Source organism: Eleginops maclovinus, chromosome 18, assembly GCF_036324505.1.
Source record: "Eleginops maclovinus isolate JMC-PN-2008 ecotype Puerto Natales chromosome 18, JC_Emac_rtc_rv5, whole genome shotgun sequence".
In the NCBI taxonomy this organism is placed as follows: Eukaryota; Metazoa; Chordata; class Actinopteri; order Perciformes; family Eleginopidae; genus Eleginops; species Eleginops maclovinus.
Window position 1 is genome coordinate 16,852,578 of NC_086366.1, and position 20,985 is coordinate 16,873,562.

Genomic DNA, 20,985 nt, shown 5'->3' on the forward strand with positions numbered 1-20,985 from the left:
TGTATCAACATTTATTTAAATAGAATAGCAAATGCATTTGAGCCTTGCTGCATAATGTTCTATTTTTAATTATCACCTGGTGCTTGAATTTTGTGTTTCTTATTTTCAAAACAAGACATTTCCAGCCAAGAAAATATATAAAGAAGGCACAAACTGGTGCATAGAAATGCTTCAGATCAGGTTTTTGTCCAATAGGGTAATAACTGCCGACCCCCCAATGTGAAAACGACACCCTGGGAGCAGGAAGCTTTGCCTGAGAGGCTGTACTCAGGGCCTGTTCTCTACCACACACCCCCTGTCACTGCTGACGTCATCTTCCTCCTAGTGACTGACTGCTGTTATCAAGATGGCGCTGCGGCCAGGATCTGGAGGAGGCGGCAGGTATTTTAGCCTTTAAAAAATCAACTTTGTCGCTTAAATGTTAACAATTAGTGAATTATATGCCTCTGAGTGGCGTTTAGCATCATATTAATTCCACAAAATGGCCTTCAAGATAGCGACTAAAGGTTGTTCTGTTGTCGGGGGCTGGGTGATGAGATGAGATGAGATGGTTGTCAGGTGTCACAGCTAATGTTAGCTAGCTGGTTTTGTACGCTCAGAGTTTACCAAATTAAGGCAACAATGTCTATATTTTAACAAAGTACACGTGTCATGCTTTGTGTAACCGTGACTGTCACGAACTCTCGCGGTATCTGGTGATATTCCGTGATATTTATAGAAAACAAACGGATGTTAATCTCTTATAGCATCTTCAGGAAAGTAGCTAGCACCTGTGCAGTCAGGCCCCTGGACGGCTGATAGTGATCTGGTCAGATGAACTTTATGAATATTACATACATTATCTACCATAGGGGTATTAAGTATCTATTAAGTGTTTGACACAATGAAGCAGATGGGAAGTGAATATCTTTCAGAGAGCTGCTGATTTAGTTAAGAATGTACCTTTTTAACTCATTAAGGGCAATTCCATATCTTTTATAAAGAATTTAATTAATCACGCACTCAAATAGGTGACACATGCACACTCGTCCTCTCTAACCATCACATAGTTGTACCTACCTACATCTTGAGGTGATTTACAGGTGTGTTATTAGAGCAGTATGGTGATGGTCTGCAGCCTCATGATTGTTTAATAAGCTCAATTCGAGCAGCTTTAATAATAAATATGTTCTGACTACAAGCATCTCAACTAGCCCGGTGATACTGATCTGACAGGTGAAACCAAAGCCCTCCAGGCTGTGAATGAGTGTGGGCACTGAGTAGTAGGAAAAAGCAGGTGTAATGTGAAGACCTGGAGATAATAACAGTTGTATGTGAGATTGTCAGTATTGCTTGTTTTTGTTATATGCACTTAATGCAACTTTTTGACAAAACAAAGACTGGATTATTCTATCACAGGAACTGTTACTGGTCATTTTTCACTGCTTTTGATAAGCACTTTTAGGCACTGTCAGGAACTGTCAGAATTCTATATATTTTATTTACCTTTTTTTATTACATTAAAGCTGTCCTCTTATGGTGTTAAGGTAGGCCTTCATCCCATTGTTTCAAATCAGAGAGTACAACTCTTTCCTGGCAATATAGTACCTTTACCTTTTCATATTATTGTAATAGCTGGATTTGTACTCCAAAAAGAATATAGCAACTCATTTTTCTCATAAAACTCCCCAGGTATGTGTATACAAACTGATATTACATGTTGGTTATTCTTAACTAGTACAATTATTTCACTCCTGCTAAAAGGGCCTCCCCTTTATCTGTGAGTTGTCAGTCTGTCACATTAGGTCTCTGTACTTCTACCCTGGTGCATCTGTTATCTGGTTCATGTTCAAATGTGTTTCCATGTCAATTTAACGAAGGTAAATGAAGGAATTAAGTTTTGGAACATTTTACGTGCTGTGTTTTTTGATCCCGCGCATGATTTGATTGATAATACAGAAATAATAAATTACTATTCTGTGAGGAGTGCCAGAGTGCGTAGCCAGGAGGTGGAGCAGTGGTGCGACTTGCAAAACCTGCTGTACAGCTGAATCTGTTTTTGTGGGTGTTTAGAGTTTATTTTTCAATGAATTTTCATGCAGTGGCTGTATTTTTGTCCCACGGAAACAGCAACAAAAAATGCATGTTAAATCTAAAGTTGTGTCAGGGGATGATCACTCCATGCGTGCAGACTTCTCTGTCTTCCACAGGCTATGTGATCGTCACACAGTTGACATCATGAACGTCAGATGATGCGCTGTTGTGCCGTTAGTGTATTATTCTCTTTTGGAACGGTAGGTATTTCCAAGGGTGAATTACAAGTAGATATATCTGTTCAATAATCAGTTTTGGAGAACTGGGTAAATGACGAATACAATCCAAGCCTGAGTTTATGTTTATGTTACCGATGTCATGCTGGTGTCAATCAGATATGATGGAGGTCAAACACATTTAGTATTTAATTAAATAAAAAGGAGAAACGTTACAAAAACCTTACTTTTGAGAAGCTGAAACCACAACATTTGACTTGAAATGTTCTCAATATTTGCAGATGAACTTCCTACCAAATCATCACGCTCATAATGTTCAACATTATGTTTAAGCTCTTTTAAAGGGTCTCTGTATTTCCCTTTATCTATTATATATTCTACCAAAGAGCAGCTTCAGAATAATATGAAATAATGATTGTTTAAGCTTCCTTGGTGATGATGACATTGACAGTAACTCCTGACCCTGTTGGGGTCACCTGCCTGGTAAACAGTCGTATGATAGCAGTGGGATGATGAGAGGCCTTTTACAAGGCGTCCACAGCTGCCCGCTGCTTATCTCCCCCCACGTTAATCTGGCCAGCCTTGGCCTGTTATTTGCTGCAGGATGGTAGTGCTCCTATAAAAGCTTTTTAAGCTGCTGGTCTTACAGGGAGCAGATGTGAGTGTGAAACCCCCCCGAGTCAAGCATCATCACTGACTGAAGCTGACGCCCTATTCCATCAGTACTGTGAGGGGGACCACTTCTTTGTGATAATACGATAATGTCTTTTCAAATAGTGATTATTGGAGCTTTAAAGTGTGTTCATTTATTACTTATCACATTTTTAATGTAATTAATTGTGTCATCTTTATATTAGTGTTGTCACGATAACATTTTCGATACCGATTCCAAATCAAGAATTGCGAGTTTGATACTTTTTCGATACTTTTCTTCAAAAAGGGGAAACTGTCTTAAATGTCATTGTTGTGCTTTATTTCAAACCTGGAAAAGTCAAACAAACTACTTATAGTACATGAACTACATTATTCAAAAGTTTATATTAACTTTGGATAATAACATCGGAGAAATAAATGGAGTGCTCTCTTTTCCCCTCTCCCTCTCCCTCTCCCTCTCCTCTCCCTCTCCTGACAGCCAGTGGTATCCGTCTCATGCAGCTCAATGATCCAGTAATGAGTGACAGTGAAGAATAAACATATTTATAAGTAGTTTAGCTAGTTCCAGATGTAGATAAGCTAGTTAATTGTGTTAGGTCTTTAACTTGAGGTATGTGTTTTGCTCCACGCACCGGTCCCGTCACAACAGGCGGAGCTGCGGCTGTGATCATGTAGAGCTGCGTGTTCTCCATCAGCAGAGATGTAACCAAAATACTTCCAAATCTGCAATAGCACTCGCACTCGCAGCCATGCTCTCGTTTTATCACATGATAGCCATGCTCTCGTTTTGTCACATGATATGACAGCTAATGACTGATACTAATGAAATGGGGGAATCGTTGCGTTTTTAACGGTCACAATACCTTTCTAGTATTGGTGCACCGTGCAACACTACTTTATATATATATATATATATACTTTGGCTGTGTCATTTTTAGAATATAGCTGAATTAATTAGTTTTTTTTAGGTCATTTAGCAGCAGAAATGCTGTTATAAATTTCTGAAATAAACAGTATTGAGTATTGGCTGCTGATCACTGTGAATACGTTGTAAATCCACACAAGGAGTGAAATGATGTCCATGGTGATGATCCTGAATATATAAGATACAACCCTAGTTTACAGTTCTCAACATTTGCACTGCACACAAATACACATTCTCCTCCCCATGTTACATTTACAAAGCTTTTTTCATTTCATTGTCAAACTCCAGTCTAAGTAATTCCTAATTTGCCTCAGGGGGTTTGTAATTGCTTTGGCACTTACTTGAACCGTCTGACAGCGAGTTCCCTGCCTCCCCTTTGTTAGTTTTGTTGGTAAAGGTACTAATATGATAATGTCACTCACGCATTGGATTAGTGATGCTCAAACTCAGCTTAGAGTCACTCTGGGACAGAGGCCTGGCGGGCTCTTTCTTTTGTTTGTCTCTGCATCACCAGTTCCAGCCTGAAGAACTGGGCTGTAATAAGTTATTTGACAAATAGCTGAAGGGCTGTGTGGGTTGGCTTTGGTTAGGAGTGACTTGGCCGTGGTGCAGAGACTTCCTCTGATTATTTCTTAAAGGCATGTTCCACAGCGCAGAGTCCAAGTCGTCGGTTAAAACTAAACACCATTTCTACAGATTTCCGGGCATTAATACCAACATTTCAGAGATTCAGTGTAAATAACTATTTTTTATCAACAGCACTTACAGTACAGGCAGGCATTTACACTCAAAAACTCAATAGAACCGAACCCAAATAAATAGTTTGAAGGGGTAAAGGCACCTTTTATTCAGTCAAATACAGTTTCAAATGTCATGAACTTTGGCTGAATCATTAACAGTGTTCAGTATAATATAATATACTCTCGATTGAATACCATCTCGTTATACAGTGATTATATTTAAGATAAACGCAGTCATGACTTTCCCTTTACAAAGGCTTCTGAAACTGATAGCACGCCTCACATCCCCAGGGAGCGGACAGGCGCAGTTTATGAAGTACTGATGACTTTTACTTTGCATTGTTCAAGGTTAAAGGGAGACATGTTGCTGATGTATTATCTGTGTGTTTCTTTATTTTATCCTTACTTAGAATGTCATAACCTTATTTTCTGTTTGTTTTCTTCCTTTAGTTTTATGTATCCTGTTGGAGGGGGCTTGGGACCGCCACAAGGTGAGTCATTCTGCTGCAGTCAGTATTAGCAGCCTATTCATACAGCATGTTGTGAGACGAGCAGGTTATTTTAAAGGAGGGGAATGTGTCTGTTTAACTGTTACACTTCTAGTCCACTGCCTTCCAGCATACTCAGATATAAGGCTGTTTTCCATAGTGCAGGAAGACGTTTACTCTCCTCCTGTGGACTGACACAGCCCGGCTTCAGTTTACCTTGACACCAAACCTTTGTTTCTTGTTCCACAAAAATTGGACTGCTGTCTTCTATGGAATCTAGGTGTGGAGTCCTGGCACAATCTATGGTCACTGCCTAATTTGCACCATATTTTACAGATTTTATTATCAGAAGCCTAAACATTTATGGAACAAGGTTTTGCTCTGAATTTTAAATGTGACTCACTGTTGTGGCAAAATGTCAGAACCTCTGGATGAAATGTTCCTTTTGAAAAACAAACGAGCAACACTGTTATTAATTGGTATTATTATTATTATTATTATTATTATTAAACATGTTCAGATCACAACTTGCACTTTCACAGATTCAATACAAATGATCCAAAAGATGTGTTATGCTGCTTGAGATCTGCAGAAGTAAAGAGCAGCATGAATCAACACATTGAAGCACATTCCTTTGTGGCCCATTATTGAGCTGTGCAAGCTTGTCATATTTAGGCAGTTTACTTTGCAGTAATACTCCATAAACTATCCACACACCACTGGGGGACAAATGTCTCTGAGGAGTCATTACATGCTCCCATTAGCACTGTCATTTTAGACTAAGTAGATTGTTTGCAGCCACCTAAACAAGCCACTTATTCAGCCCTGTTGGGCCGAAACATGAGGAATCATTTGCAGGCGGGTCTCTCACCGCTGGCTGTCAGTTCGTACGCCATCAGGGAAAACAAACAGACACTTCTCTATTTTCTTCCCTTGGTCCTCTTGCTTTTCTCCAAGCTGTCACACTAGTCACCACGAAAACAGATTTGGTTGTTGCTCAGCCCGTGTCTTTTCCTAGCTCTCCAGGAAATAGATTTGCAATTCTGAATCATGTCCAGACTCTGGAGTTTTTAAGTTATTTTCACAGCAGACTTGTTTTAAGTTGCAATCTAAATTAGGCTCACTGTCATGTTTCAAACTTTAATTTAATATTCTGTTCCCTGTGTGTTTCTGCAGGCATGGTACCCATGCAGCAGCAGCAACAGCAGCAACAACAGCAACAGCAGGGCTTCCCTATGGTTCCAGTCATGCAGCCGAACATGCAGGGCATGATGGGAATGAACTTTGGGGGACAGATGCCCCCAGGAGCAATGGCCATGCAGGTGCGCTTGTGTTTCTGTATTGGAATGCATCTCATTTATGTTCTTGAATCTGTGTTTGCATCGCTTTCCCTTCCTGTAAGCATAAAATATATATTAAACATGAAAATATTTCTGATTTCTTCTTGCATCTGACAGGGTGGGATGGTTATCGGGATGCAGACCCCTGGGATGCAGTTCATGGGTCAGCCACAGTTTATGGGTATGAGACCTGCTGGACCCCAGTACACTGCGGACATGCAGAAACAAATGGCAGAGGAACACCAGTAAGAAATCTAACACTGAAATCATCTTTGTGTTTGTTTGTGCTTTAGCATGAATGCTCACATATATCTCCGCGTTCTGATGTTAGGGTTTAGCTCTAAGCTCTGCAGTTCCCTAAATACAGCCTCAGAGCCGCTTGCATGGCTGTCAACTCTTAATCTTGTTAAGTTGTTTTCCAGAACAAAAATGTTGCTATGACCCTGAATGTGTTTCTGCTCCAGTGCTGCTCCTCTTAGGTTACCATTCATTTGATAACTTTTATATTATAGCATTTTTTTAGTTTTATGCTCATAAATCATCATCCTTTACCAAACCTTACCCCGCCCAAAAGAATTCTCTTTTAAGTTATAAACAAGGCTCATGTTTCTATATTAAACGAAAGGATGGTTATTATTTTATTGGTCAGATCTATTATTTGAAGCAAACAGGAACTACTGTTTGATGGACATCCTAATTTCTGAACATATCAATTAAAGTGCATACAGTATTTCTACCTGGTATTTTGCTCCTTCGAAAACCCTAATCCACATATGATGCCATTTTCCCAAACTATTCAACTTCTCTTCTGATTACGTCGGTCCTCTTGTTGCCCTTTAGGAAACGACTGGAGCAGCAGCAGAAGATGCTGGAGGAGGACAGGAAGAGACGACAGTTTGAGGAGCAGAAGCAGAAGCTGAGGTTGCTCAGCAGTGTCAAACCCAAGGTGAGTTCCTCTCCACATCTCTTTTTAATGACATGTCCACTACTCAAACACATGACCCTCTGTTCTCTGTACCCTCTGTTGTTGTGTTCTCAGACAGGGGAGAAGAGCCGTGATGACGCACTGGAGGCGATCAAAGGCAACCTGGATGGCTTCAGCAGAGACGCCAAGATGCACCCCACCCCGTCATCACAGACCAAGAAGCCAGGTACCTTCACCCCAGCACGTTTACCTTTTGTCCTTGATGTTTGGTTCCTGTTGTTCCTTTCCATCAGCATACGCGCTCTCTGTTGAAATGCACCTGCACATCAATAATAACTGGATTAGAGATCAGCATGATGACTGCAAAATAAGGATCTTCCTTGTTGTGTTTAATTGTCATCACATAATCTTAATCCTCTTTCTTTTGTCACATTATTTTATTTTCCCTCACTTCATTAGTACATCCAAACTGTCTTAATTTGTATGTGTTTTATCAAATATCTCTTCCTATATCTCAGTGTGTTTACATTGTCATAACACAATAGATTTCCCTCCCTTAACTCACGTGCATGCACAAAACTGTAATTTTCATTCATCAAACATAGCCTAAACAATTGTTTCATCTTTGTGATAACTGAAACTCAATTATGTCTGCACTTGTGAGCAGTTTCACCAAAGAAGGATTTTCAGCAAATTATTCTTATTTCTTTTTTTAGCTACACAAGTCTGGCAATTCATAAGGAAAAGGCAAAAAATAGAATAGCTGTTTGTTGCACAGCAAAGTTAATATTTCGTATCTCATTAATAATCTCAGAGCCTTTAGATGCATCTTGTGATCCACAGGAGGGGTCTCAACCCTAAAGACATGTTTGTTTTAGAGTCTTTATTCTGGCAGCTTTTACAATTTGATAATCGTCGTTCAGTTAAAACTGTTTTTGTACTTTGTGTTGAATCTAAATAACATAGCTTTCTATTCTCATCTTTATCTCGCTCTTGCAATGTGCAGCCCATAATTCATCCTTCATTGTAGCGTGTGTCGTGTGTTGTGCCATCATCATTATTTCTTCATTTTTGCAGACTCATCGCCACCTCACCTGTCTGTCACCACTCACTCCCACCCCCCAGCTTTGTCTGAGGACATTGATGAGTTTAGTGACTTTCAGGGGCCTGTAGACGGCCCTTCCTCCTTCCCTCCGTCCTCCTCCTCTTCCTCCAACTTCGGCTTTTCATCTCAGGCCCTCGCCCAGCCTTCACCCTCTGCCCCCAAGACAGGTTTCTGTCAGGATGATGACGAGTTTAGTGACTTTGTTCAGGGTCCTCTCAATGCTTTCCCTCCCTCCAACTTCCACATCTCCTCTGAGGCCCAAGTCCAGCCTTCATCTCCTTCCCTGAAGGCAGGTCTGTCCTCCACCTCTTCCTCCCCCCTCCCTCAGTCCCTCCCTGCCTCTGTGTCCATTCCCACTGACACCCAACACTCTGCTGTCAACACCAGCACCCACTCTACATTTCAAGGTAACTCCTTTTCTTTGTTGACACCCCCCCTTCCCATCCTCATAGTTTACACTCAACCATTTACACTTTGAGTGAATCCAGAGGTTTTTTTTACCTTATAGTGCTGCTTTTGTTTCTGATGCTAAATATTTCTGGATGTGAGTTGGTTTTGGCTTGCGTTACAGTGTGAGAGCATGCAGCCAGCACAGCAGATTGCATCATCACCCAAACCTTAAAAGCTACCAGACACCTCAAATAGGAACAACAAGGATGCATAATCAAAAAGAAGCTCATCCTGCTTCCTCATAAGAAGTGTTTCTCAGTACGTTTCAACCATATATTGGCTGAATCCATCATTCAAACGGAATCTGTTTTTGGTTTGATAGAAGACTGTCACACTCATGTGTCATCCCCCGTCTAATCTCTGGGATGAGCAGCTGCTCCCTGACAGCTCTCGGCCTCTAAACTTTGAATGACAGGAAAGAGAGATCACCTTCTGTCCAGAGAAATGCAACAGCTAGCCCTCAATCAAATCTCATCCCCTAACTCCTCTGAGAGATTTCTGACGTAGTTGTTGAGCATCTTGAATAAGCAGATTAGATGGCCTTAGGATCGCTTGATTCTGACTGAAGAGGAGAGAGACTTATGGAATATTTTAAGCAGCTTACTGTGAAAAATATAAATATTTTCTTGTTCAGATAATAACGAATCAAAGTTGAAGGTTGCACAAGAAATTTGACTTTTGTTGGCTTTGAAAATGTACATGGTGAAAATAAAGGAATAATACATTTTATTCAAGCAGGAATGTAAGAGGAACCCACGTATAGAGCAGAAAGCACATCAAGATATAAAGGCTGATATTTGCTTAGCTACCCACATTTCTCATGTTTAGTGGGGTATTAACCTACTACTCTTTAACCATGCTAATGAGCCTAGCCGCTTTTTGGATCTGCAAGTATATAACAGGTAAACCAGCGTCAACAAAAGATACCTTTTTGAGTCTACATTTGGTTTAAAAATGGCTGGGAGATTTTTTGTGAAAACTTCAAATGCCTTTTGATTATTACTGCTATGAGCAATTACAAGTCAGGAAAAACAACTGCGTTTCCTAGATGTTACTGTTATTTCAGAAGCAATTTACTCTGCCGCATTGATACATCGGGTACAACAGCTCCAATGTTTTTTGGCCTCTGAACAGGAATGATTTAAAACTACATTACATTAGACCAAACCCAACATTTTTAGTGAAGGTGAGGCTTGTTAGCAAATAAGTCAAACCTTAAATTGACTCTTAACCAACTAGAAAAGGGACAAAAACGGCTTGGTAAATACTGTTTATCCCCCTTTAGCAACAGCAAGTGTAACTTGGCTTTAGAAAAATACTAATCTTCATCTGCTGTGTAAAGCCAGTGTGTGTTATCAAGAAACCTGTTCCTCATTCATCCCTTCAGGCCCGTCCCTGGAAGAGAAGCTATTCTCCTCATGCGATCTTTCTGCTGATAAGACGGCGCAGTTTAGCTTTAAATCCAAGCAGAGTCTGGCTGCAATGGGTCCTAGAACTAAAGTCACAACCCAGTTTCACTCCAGCACTAAAGCGAGGAACTGGGCTGCGGCCCCTGAGGACTTGAGCTCTGTCTTCGTCACAGAAAAGCTACCTGAGGCTCCGGTGTCAGCACCCATCGCCCCCCCATCAGCTGCTGCCTCGTCTCCTCAAACCGGTAGTGACAGTGGTGAGAGAAGTGCCCGTTTATTAGATTTCATAGCTTCTTCTCTCCCTTGCTTTGCTGCACACAATCAAGGTAGTAGGTTTTCTTTCTGTCCCTGGGAAATATTCACTCTTTCTAACCCTGAAAAAATAATCCTGCAGCTTAATCAGGTCTATCTCTTTGGGTCATAATCGGTTTTACATCATATTCTCCACTGGCCATTACACTATTTTGGTTTCTGAAATGGAATCATGCTGATATTCTCTTCACCTCTGACACTATCATGCAGTGGCGGGGTCTTTGCATCTTCTCCTAGTCTCTGCTCTTATTTCACCCCGCTTGAAACCTTTGTCCAAATCTCGATGGAGGGGCTTTCCTATGATGTTGGGGCTCTCCGCACACATTGTGGAAATGCTCTTTTGAGTTCCTGAGGTGATACCCTGTTGACTGAATAATCTGCTGTCTGTTCCCCCGCTGCGTAACACCCTCTGGCGCATGCTGACTGCTTTGGTTTAACAGGGATGCGCACAGATTGGCAGGGGCCACTGGAGCCCAAACGTAATCCAGGCTGATTGTGCATGCCACTTGGCCGCTCCTTTTGTACTGTTATTTGTTTTTCTGTGTCCGTGTCCTCCGTGATGTCAGGGGAAATAAAGAGGTGCTTCATGGAGACGGGGGAGATTTGTAATAACATTCATTTAACTGCCCGAGACTGATGGGAGTACTGTGTGCAGAGCCTGAGTAAACAGATGCCTTTTTAGGGACCAGAAACAAACTATAGCTCTTTTTTAAAATGATTGTTAATCTATAGTAGTCAATGTCAAGAATCTGATTTTTAGTTATTCTTATTTACCAGTCTCCTGTCTCCCCCCTCCTTGAGACTAAGATTGTCTGTGAGTGATTTATAGATGTCTGACGTGGCAGGACGCTTGTGATTCAGTGCAGGGGAGCATTAGGTCTGCACGGAGCCTTCCGGACATCAGGTGTAGGATTTTGTTGAGCACGATACAAGCAGGGCTCAGCTGCCAAGAGGCTTGGCTAACTGATGCCCTGACAAGGCTTTTGCTATAACAACTAACAGGGTGTGCTTGTTTGCTTGTAACAGCAGGTGTTGCCGTGTACCCACAACAAGAGCACATCCAGCCCATGCTGCCAGCATGGGTTTACAACGACAGCCTCATCCCAGGTTAACATTATATATAATATAACATACTTATATGTACACTGTTTTTTAATTATGCTTTTAATTTCCTGTGAAGTTGATAATGGAGTTGTATTTCTGTACATTTTTAGCATACATAAAAAAGGATCCTTTCTGTTTTTCTTCCCTCAGAAATGTTCCAGAAGGTTCTTGAATTCACCATGACTCCTGCAGGGATCGACACAGCCAAGCTCTATCCAATACTAATGTCCTCAGGTCTTCCTAGGGAAGCACTGGGGCAAATCTGGGCGTCAGCCAACCGCACAATGCCTGGCATGCTAACCAAGGAGGAGCTCTACACTGTACTAGCACTAATTGGCGTGGCACAGGTAAACACTGAAGTCAAAACAAATGATCCCTTTTAGACCGACTTCATTAATCATCCCCCATAGTTTTCACTAAGCTTTGCCATCAACTCTATACTGAATTAAGACGAGCTTAGTTTGAAAGGGGAGAAAAAGGTAGTGCAGTGACTTAGCCCAGAGCTTGTGAAGCATTGTAAGCCCAATATATGGCTGAGTCCCTATCAGCCGAGTTTGCAGCAACTTCTTATCATCCTTAGCCCGGACCTGTCACTGCCACCCCTGGGAGGGTGCAATTCTGCAGGCAGATCACAGAAAAACTGAATGCCACTGACAGGAATAATGAGACACCATTGTTGATGTAAACCTTCAAGAGGTTTAAAAGCAAGCAAACAAAGTGCTCTCTTCTGGAGGTCTGGGTCTGACGGGGACGCCTGTTCAAAGGGAACCCGACTATAGAACAATTCTTTACATAGAAACATCAGCCTTTTTTTCCTATTTAAGTAAATATATGATGGAGCCGTTGTGCTGTGACACCCCCAATTGCACTTTTCTGTGGGACTGACCTACAGTAGGTGTATACAGACAACTGATTCTGTTGTACTGTTAAGTCGTCATGATGATCTAATGATCGTTAATCCTCCTCATCATTTTTTTTTTTTCAATCGTTTTTGGATACAATTAAACTATAAAGCACTAAGGAATAATATTCGGTTGTTTCTATTTTCATTAGAAACAAATAATAATAATACAATATAAATAGTAATATACTTGAATTCTCTTTCCTCCAGAGTGGCCTCCCAGCTATGAATGTGGAAATCCTCAGTCAGTTCCCTTCTCCACCTGTGCCCAATTTGCCGGCCCTGGCTATGGCCATGGCCCCTGTCATGCACCAGCAGCAAATGATGACCAAGCCCCAGGTTTCCATGGCGATGGCCATGCCCACACCAGCAACGTCAGTCATGGCCATGAAACCTGCAGCCCCCGCTCCAGCCCCCTCAAACACTAACTTCATTGCCAGTTTCCCTGCTGCACAGGTAACAAGGCCACGCCTTTCCTTCTGAATGTCCCTTTAGTTGACCTCAGCTTACTAACACTCTGTTGGCTCAGGGGACCAAAGCCGATGACGACGACTTCCAGGACTTCCAGGAAGCTCCAAAGGCAGGAGCAGGAGACCCACCCTTCACTGAGTTTCAGGGGGAGTCCGGTGGTAGCTTCCCCACCACCATCACCCCTCAGCATCAAAACAGGTAATGGCTGTGGCACTCACAATGGAGATGCTGAGTAGGTTTCATTATTAATGAATTATAATTAAACAGTTATGTACTGCAAAACACAATTCTTATTCCATCTTATAACATTATATAGCTTGTTACCTAATTAGTGTAGCTTAAAAAGATGAAGGTTGTAGTTAGAGATTTCCACCGCCTGGAATGACCCTTATGTGTTTACATTTCAGGAAATATGACTCCAGTATTCCTCATTTCACACTGAAACTAGTTGTACTTTAATGAAGAAAAAATATGGAAAATGTTCCAGTAATCAGGGTCCAATATTCAGCCGGTTTTTGCTATTAATAGCATTGTCTTTCTCTTAACACTGTCTTAATATCCCATAGTAACCTCTCTAGAACGGCAATGAGATTGTGTCATCACTTAATGAATTCATTTCAGTGGACAGTAGATAAGCTCGTTTTTTTGTATAACTTTCCAAGCCGCTTTGGAGATACGTTCCTTCCACAAAGAGAAAGCTGAAAGGCAATTATCCTTTCTAAGACAAAGAGGAACTAAAATATCTCATATCTAAAAGGTGTGGGCATTTTAAAATTCCTCCTCTGAAAACATACACTCTGTTTTAGCATTAAAAGCAGAATTCCCCACAGCCTGAGATCGCGGTCTAATTAAATGAGAAGCTCATATTGGTCTACCAGCGGGATCTGGCAGACATAGCTAACTGTCAGATGTCACAGTGAGAAGAAAGTCTTATTTGCTGGAGTGCAGCTTTCTTTAGTGTTGTAATCTAGAATCTCAAGAAATCAGCTACTTTTTTAATATGGAGTAAAATGTCTTTCTCACAGTGGTAATAAAACAACTCGGATAGGAATCATCATTGTTTAATTGTTTGTGACACATACTGAAACAACATTCATTAAAGGAATAGCTATATTTTCTTTCCTCATAGTCAGTCAGATCCCTCAGGTATCAATCCTTTTTTTTACTCTGAATAACAAAGCAAATTAGTAAACTCCCCAAAATGTCGCGTGTTCTTTTAAATTCAAGTTAATTTAAGTTTTGACTTTAAGAACCTCACACAAAGATTTATATATTTTAAAAAGTGATTGCAAACACAACGACACAGCTGCTTTTATTTGGCTAAATGTCTTGTGAGAGGCCGTGTGTTATGTGCCTAATTTGAAGCGGCATTGTTCATAAAAATATGTTAAATATGTCAGAGATTAAATTATTATTATTAATCTTTTTTTATTCTATGTTCACTTGTTTGTGTACTTTAGTTGACACTACTTTTTAAATGTTTCTTATAAAGGTGAGGTGCATAATGCCACACATTTCCAGGCTGCACGTCAGTCAGTGTATTCATGTAAAAAGCAAAATGATAGTTATTGCCCTCAGCTTCTGTTATCGTCTCCATAAGGATTAGTGACTACGCAGAATGAAAAAGCTTTTAACAAACATACCAAACTTTTTGAGCGATGAGCAAATGTTCAATCTGCTTACGGGGATTCATCTCTACTGTTGAACCTCACTGGTCCTCGTGTCTAACTGAAGCCTCCGTGTCCCTGCAGTGCGCCCGCCTTGCTGACTCCAGTGTCTGGTTCCTCGTCCGCCTCCATCATGTCCTCTGATAAGTACGCCGTCTTCAAGCAGCTGTCTGTGGATCAGCCCGCAGAGCCCACACCCCCTGTCTCAGGTACCTTTTGAACCTCACACCTGGAATTGTTATGAACATTATTTGCCCTCCATGTTATGCTGCAGCCAGGTGAACCTTGGGAAGAGAATCTAGAGCAGGTTAGGAAGGGAGGGAAACATGTGATCCCTAGATGTTAACACTAACTCAGAGATAATGTCAATAATGAGTGATAGGACAACTACTGTTTTTCAAATTCTAATATTTTATCGTTTTGATCCACCTTTATCTATCCTTTTTATTACTTATACAATAACATTGGTCACTAAAATGCCCCTACTGCAACCTAAGGTGTACATAGGATTTCGGAAGCAGCCTGAATGAGGGCACCATCAGTTTTTTTGGTACTTGTTTTTAACTTCTTTATCCATGGACAAAACATAATGTGACACTTTGCCATATGAAACTGTGATAAGTTTACAACTGCTCTTCTGTTAAATGCATTTGTTTGAACTTTATCCATTTGTTTTTATTTATTTTGCTCCAGATGGTGGAGATAAATACAGTGTGTTCCGACAGCTCGAGCCACCTGTTGACAAGAAACCATTCGGTAAGAACTCAGCCCCTGCTTTCCTACACTTTTAGTTATTTTTTGTGTAAAAAAACACTCAAACTAACAGATTTCTTTTGTAGTATTCCTGAAACAAATTCCTTTGTCCCCTTTGCCGAATGACAGAGGACTTATTGGGCTCTGAGATGGTCCCTAGTGTGAGATTCCCTCTAGTTAAACTCTATTCTATCACTCGGGGAAAGTGGTCAGGTCACTACAATGCCATATTTAGTGCAAATCTTTTTTACGCTGTTTTGCAAGCCTGCAGTGTTGATACCAGTATGTTTCCCGTCCCTGTTTCATTAGAACAGCTTCCGACGTGGACAGCTCTTACAACTCCAGTAAGTCCTGCTTTGCGCTGACCTTTCCTTGGCATTGTCAGGCTCCATCTCTTTAATGAGCCCATTAGTTATCTCTTTTCCACCGTACACCGGCAGTGTGAACAGACCATGCATATCTTATACTGCTGTGGATTAACAAGCGCTGAAACCAGAGAAGGCTTTCAGACTTTTTGCCTTTGTGTTTTGTACCAGCGAAGTGTTTCGAAAGATTTGAGACACAAATATTCTGTTTCTCCTGCTCTTTTATTCTGTGTCATTTTTCTCCTTGCAAAAACACATCCATCTTAGCTGGTCATTTCCGTTCCTATTGAGTTTCATTAATTTCTCTACAATAAGATAAAACTGCCCACTGTATACAATGGTAACATAAGGTACAAATTTTTAACAGTTATAATTAAGACTCAGATCTTCCTATACAATATAAGCAAAAGAACACAACACAAATCCTTATTTTTTTTAAACATTGGCTCACATAGCTACTCAGGTACACCTTATTGCATATTCTCACATGTTGAACAAATGTAGTGAAATGGAATTTAAACTCATATCTATGTTATGCTGTTGTATAATCCAAGGATATATTGCTTCTAACATAATAAATGGTGGGCTCCCAATGCGAAGCAAGAGTCAAAACCATTTTGACATCTCAGGAAACCATGTTTCTTTTTGTGTCCGGATTGGCCCAGAAAGAACTTCAGAGTAAACAGCCACCTGATATGCCAGGATTTGTCCGAAGTTACTTAAATTGCTCCAGCAACACGTTCCCTTATGTTACTTCACTCAGAGAAGTATTCACCTGGAAAGTTGTGCGCTTTCAGGGACAACAAGACAAATAACTTATTAAGATGGACTTTATTTTAGCAGAGTTGCTTCATCTTGTTCTGTTTTTCAGTGTGAACAGGTCTTTGCATGGTATGTGTGTCTTTAGATGACGTAGGGTTTTTGTGCAGTGATGCAGTGTGCGGTTTGATTGGACTCTCATTGACCAAGCGACAGTCATAACTAATCCACCGTCTTCATCTCTTTCAGGATATAAGAAATGATATGATCATGGCTCAGTTCAGTTACCCATATTCTCTGCCATGATATTTATTGTATATTAAAATGTTTTCCTTGGTTCACAGGGGAAAGATTTGCAGATTTCAAGTCTGTCAGCGCTGATGATGGCTTCACAGACTTTAAAACCGCCGACAGCGTCTCTCCATTAGACCCTTCAGACCAGGCCAAGATCTTTCAACCTGCCTTCCCTCCTGCTTTCCCAACCTCTCAGTCTCTACAACAGCTACCCCAGCAGCAGCAGCAGCAGCAGCAGCAGCAGCAGCAGCAGCAGCAGCAGCAACAACAACATCAACAGCAACAGCCAGCGGTGTCTCTTTCTCAGTCCAAAAATCCTCTCAACATGGCCGACCTGGACCTTTTCTCTTCTATAGCTCCTTCTGTTCCTGCCCCTTCTGAGACAAAACCCAGCACATTCCCCTCAGTGTCTGTACCCCCCTCTCTAGTGCTCCTACCAGGTGGAGCCAAACCTCCACGGGGGGGAACCGATGATTTTGGGGATTTTGCCCTTTTTGGCTCAGCCTCTGATGCCGCTCAAGCTTCAGCAGCAGGAGGAGCTGTGGCAGCGCCTCAGGACGACTTTGCAGACTTCATGGCGTTTGGCAGTTCTGGTGGGGAGCCTAAAGGCGAGAGCTGCAGTCTGGGGGTCCAGGGGGAGGCCTCCACTCAGCAGCGGCCTCAGCATGGCTCAGACAAGTACGACGTGTTCAAGCAGCTGTCTCTGGAAGGGGGCCTGGCCTACGAGGACAATAAGGAGAGTGGCGGGGGCTCCTTCTCCTCTCTCAAAAGTGACACCGATGACTTTGCCGACTTTCAGTCATCCAAGTTTTGCACCGCGCTTGGGGCTTCGGAAAAGACTCTCGTGGACAAGGTGGCCGCTTTCAAACAGGCCAAAGAGGACTCTGCTTCTGTGAAGTCCCTCGACCTCCCGTCCATCGGGGGGAGCAGCGTAGGAAAGGACGACTCCGAGGACGCACTCTCAGTGCAGCTGGACATGAAGCTCTCGGACATGGGCGGAGACCTGAAACATGTGATGTCGGACAGCTCTCTGGACCTGCCGGGTCTCTCGGCCCACCAGCCCCCCGCTACAGGTGAGGAACTAGTGAGATTGCTCTGGTGAGGCCCCCCCGTCCCGCCACACACAGTATTAGATCTAAGGGGCCTCACCTCCTCGGCGCCCTGTTGTGACAAACTAACAGGAGGGCAAAGGAATGAGTCCTAATTACATTAAACACGCTCAAATACTGAAGTAACACTACATGAATAACATATCAGATCAGACGCATCACTCATTCTACATTTCATCGTTCATCTCATTTATTTATGTATTTATTCCAATCCTTAGTTCCTTCCTACCTCTCTTTATTTACTCCCACCCTCCCTCCCTACACTCGTGTATTATAATTGTAATGACGGAAAGGTCCTGGCCCGTATCTCTTATTTATTTTCAAACGAACGCTGTTGGTTCTGATGTGTTGGCCATCCCGGTTCATAGCGGAGGTGCGCGGCTGCCGTCTGTGCGCCTCGGATAAGCTTCCCTCCGGTGTACTTTTCTATAGAAGCCAAACTCTGCGTCTGTGTGGTTGACGTGCCGTGCAATCAGATGGAGAGGTTGAATTGAACAGCAGAGGTTATTACGGTGACGATCGTCTTTTATTTGTTCTCATCACAGGTTTTGCACAGAAGGCTGCAGATAAAGGCGTTGTCTGTCACCTTTTAACTCTAGACATTAGGTTGGTGCTGAGTGCGTAACATCATTTTGATTTGCTGAAGATTAATTGTTTCTTTACATAGGAAACAAGCTATTTTGAAATAGAGCAACAACTATTGCTCCACAAGTGAAGCTGAGAGGTTGGCTGCCTGGTAGAGGATGCGTTATCAGAGCTTGAATGTGAACGCGCACATATTCCTCTTATTATATTACCCTGCAGTATTTTAAAACTTCCCATTCAGTATTATTTCAATCAAAATAGCCCCTCTATTTATGGGATGTTTCCATAGAAATGTGTTGGCTCTTTCCCCCCTACCCCATGTCCATGAAAGTGAAGATACATTTTGAATTGTGTTGTTGTTGGCTTTATTATTTATTGAAAGACATTCTACCCAGTTGTGGTATTAGTGAGGATATGTACATGTCAGCTCCCGCTCTCCTCCCTCCGGTGGTTATCATTTATTCATCGAGCATATCACCTTCCATGGCTCATGTTACACGTAAACATTCAGCATTAGTTCTTCATGTTACCTGAGACGGCATGTAACCGTTGTGAAAGCCTTGCAGCTCAAAACATTTGAGTTTTTCATTTTTTTTAAACTTTCTTGTTGGCTTTTTATTGCTACTGCTGATCAGTTTAACATTAATACATTCCCAGGAAGCTTTTCCTCTCCCGTAACAGCTGCTCCACCTTTCCCTCCCTTCTCTTGCTCATCTGATGTTCTCGGAGAGCTCTGGGACTAACCTGTTAAAGTGTAGCAGGCCGAGCACCTCATCACGCTTTGCCCTGTGTTATCGGACATGTTTGTAATCTTAAAGAGACAGTATTTTTTTTTTTTTTTTAAGGTTCCTTTGGAGGAATCTGATTCTATTTATTTATTTGAAATGATTTCACTGTTTTCTGTGGTACTGCGGCATGTATTATCATGTGTGGCTCTACGGGCTGGCTCTCTGAGAACATAAGGACGTTAGTATTACCCTTCCTGCCTTGCTTTTTGCTGCAGTGTGCCTGCCTTTACAATTTGTGAAATTGACAAGAAAATAATACAGAATACCATTTTATGCATAACGGCAAGTTGTTTTTATGAAAGGAGAAAATGTATACAGATTTAATAGTGTATTTTTATTACAGGAATATGAGCTCTTATTATGAAAGACTCCTTGATCTTGTTGTGATTTGCAAACTATGTAAATTAAATGTAGCCTACAGTATTTAGTAAGATGACAATATTTTAGGTTAACATTCCAGACTAAACATTGTTGTCATGGTTACTCATGATGTGCTATTATTTAACGAATCATAACAGTTTGTGCACATTACCCTGCTTTGACAAACAAGTACCGTAGCAAAGAAAAAGGATACTGTCTCTTTAAATCTGTTTCTGCATCTGTGATTGGATGTAATTAAAACCCTTTCTGGGATGTCAGGTTAAAGGATGGCCCTCTTTGTCTTCTGTAACCCTTTGAGTACTTGAACAAGACAATGTCATTTTGTACATGCAGATCAATGCAGGCGTTGGGACCATCGTATTGGCTATTGGAATAAACACCAGGACTCGACTCCTGTTGATAATTGTAAATGTAATAAGGTGGCAGCCTCTTAGATTGTGAAGTCCTCACTGCTCCTAAAGTGCAGTTTGTACACAGCCTTTCCAAACAAGCATTGATTCCCCCCCCACCCCCCCAGGTCCTCAAAGGGTTAATGCTTCCTGCCTTGAGCTTGAAATATATTTCCAACCTGGCTTTTCAAGTGTTCTGTACTCCTATCTTTTCCAAAACACCTGTTGCTTTACATCCTAATGGGTAAAACCAAGTCTGTCATCTCCCCAGAACTGATTTTAGTCTGTGAATGTGCCTTCTCATTCTGGTTCCTGCTTCTATATCCTCAGATTATCTTTGTTTTACCTTCTCGCTGTTTGTTTTCACTTTTTTTCTCCTGAATCTGCATGCCCTTGTATACTAAATGACTGGAATCTAATTTTACAAGTGTAAGTTTGACAAACCTCTTGTAATAATAGACCTCTTTCACAGTACTTTGTGACCTTTCTCTCTTTCTCTCTTTCTCTCTATTCATACTGTCGTAATAAATATTACTGTTGGTATTGCTGCAATGCGTACCGTCTTATTTTCTCCTTTCCTTTCTTGAGATGCCACAGATTGATCTAATGACACAAAGCGTACAGCACTAGGTCCTTGTCAATTTCACAAATTGCTTTTTGTATCTAAGGGGCTCTGTTGTGCAAAATAGGAAGGTTTTAACAAGTTCAACGTGTGTGTGGGTGTGTGTATGTGAGTGTGTGTCAGCGAGTATTAGTCGTTATCTTACAAAACAGTTTCCTGTCCTCACAGTTTAAGAAACAGAGCAGATGTAGTGACAGGGA

General features: G+C 41.5%; 1 protein-coding gene across 6 annotated transcripts in view; it reads left to right on the forward strand.

The window, feature by feature from the left end:
• Nucleotides 1–306: 306 nt before the first annotated feature.
• The window catches only part of synrg (synergin, gamma), a 32,851-nt gene continuing 12,172 nt past the window's right edge, over nucleotides 307–20,985 (forward strand). For 2 of the 6 annotated variants that reach the window (XM_063906970.1, XM_063906973.1), the window contains exons 1-15: nucleotides 307–381; nucleotides 5,019–5,059; nucleotides 6,233–6,378; nucleotides 6,514–6,641; nucleotides 7,237–7,342; nucleotides 7,436–7,547; nucleotides 8,399–8,833; nucleotides 10,264–10,542; nucleotides 11,624–11,704; nucleotides 11,852–12,048; nucleotides 12,813–13,058; nucleotides 13,132–13,271; nucleotides 14,825–14,949; nucleotides 15,434–15,496; nucleotides 16,962–17,984. In XM_063906970.1, coding sequence (XP_063763040.1) covers nucleotides 347–381; nucleotides 5,019–5,059; nucleotides 6,233–6,378; nucleotides 6,514–6,641; nucleotides 7,237–7,342; nucleotides 7,436–7,547; nucleotides 8,399–8,833; nucleotides 10,264–10,542; nucleotides 11,624–11,704; nucleotides 11,852–12,048; nucleotides 12,813–13,058; nucleotides 13,132–13,271; nucleotides 14,825–14,949; nucleotides 15,434–15,496; nucleotides 16,962–17,984 — 3,157 coding nt within the window. In that variant the 5' untranslated portion in view covers nucleotides 307–346. The remainder of the gene's footprint in view (nucleotides 382–5,018; nucleotides 5,060–6,232; nucleotides 6,379–6,513; nucleotides 6,642–7,236; nucleotides 7,343–7,435; nucleotides 7,548–8,398; nucleotides 8,834–10,263; nucleotides 10,543–11,623; nucleotides 11,705–11,851; nucleotides 12,049–12,812; nucleotides 13,059–13,131; nucleotides 13,272–14,824; nucleotides 14,950–15,433; nucleotides 15,497–16,961; nucleotides 17,985–20,985) is intronic. The other 4 variants (XM_063906971.1, XM_063906974.1, XM_063906975.1 and 1 more) reach the window with 4 other exon arrangements.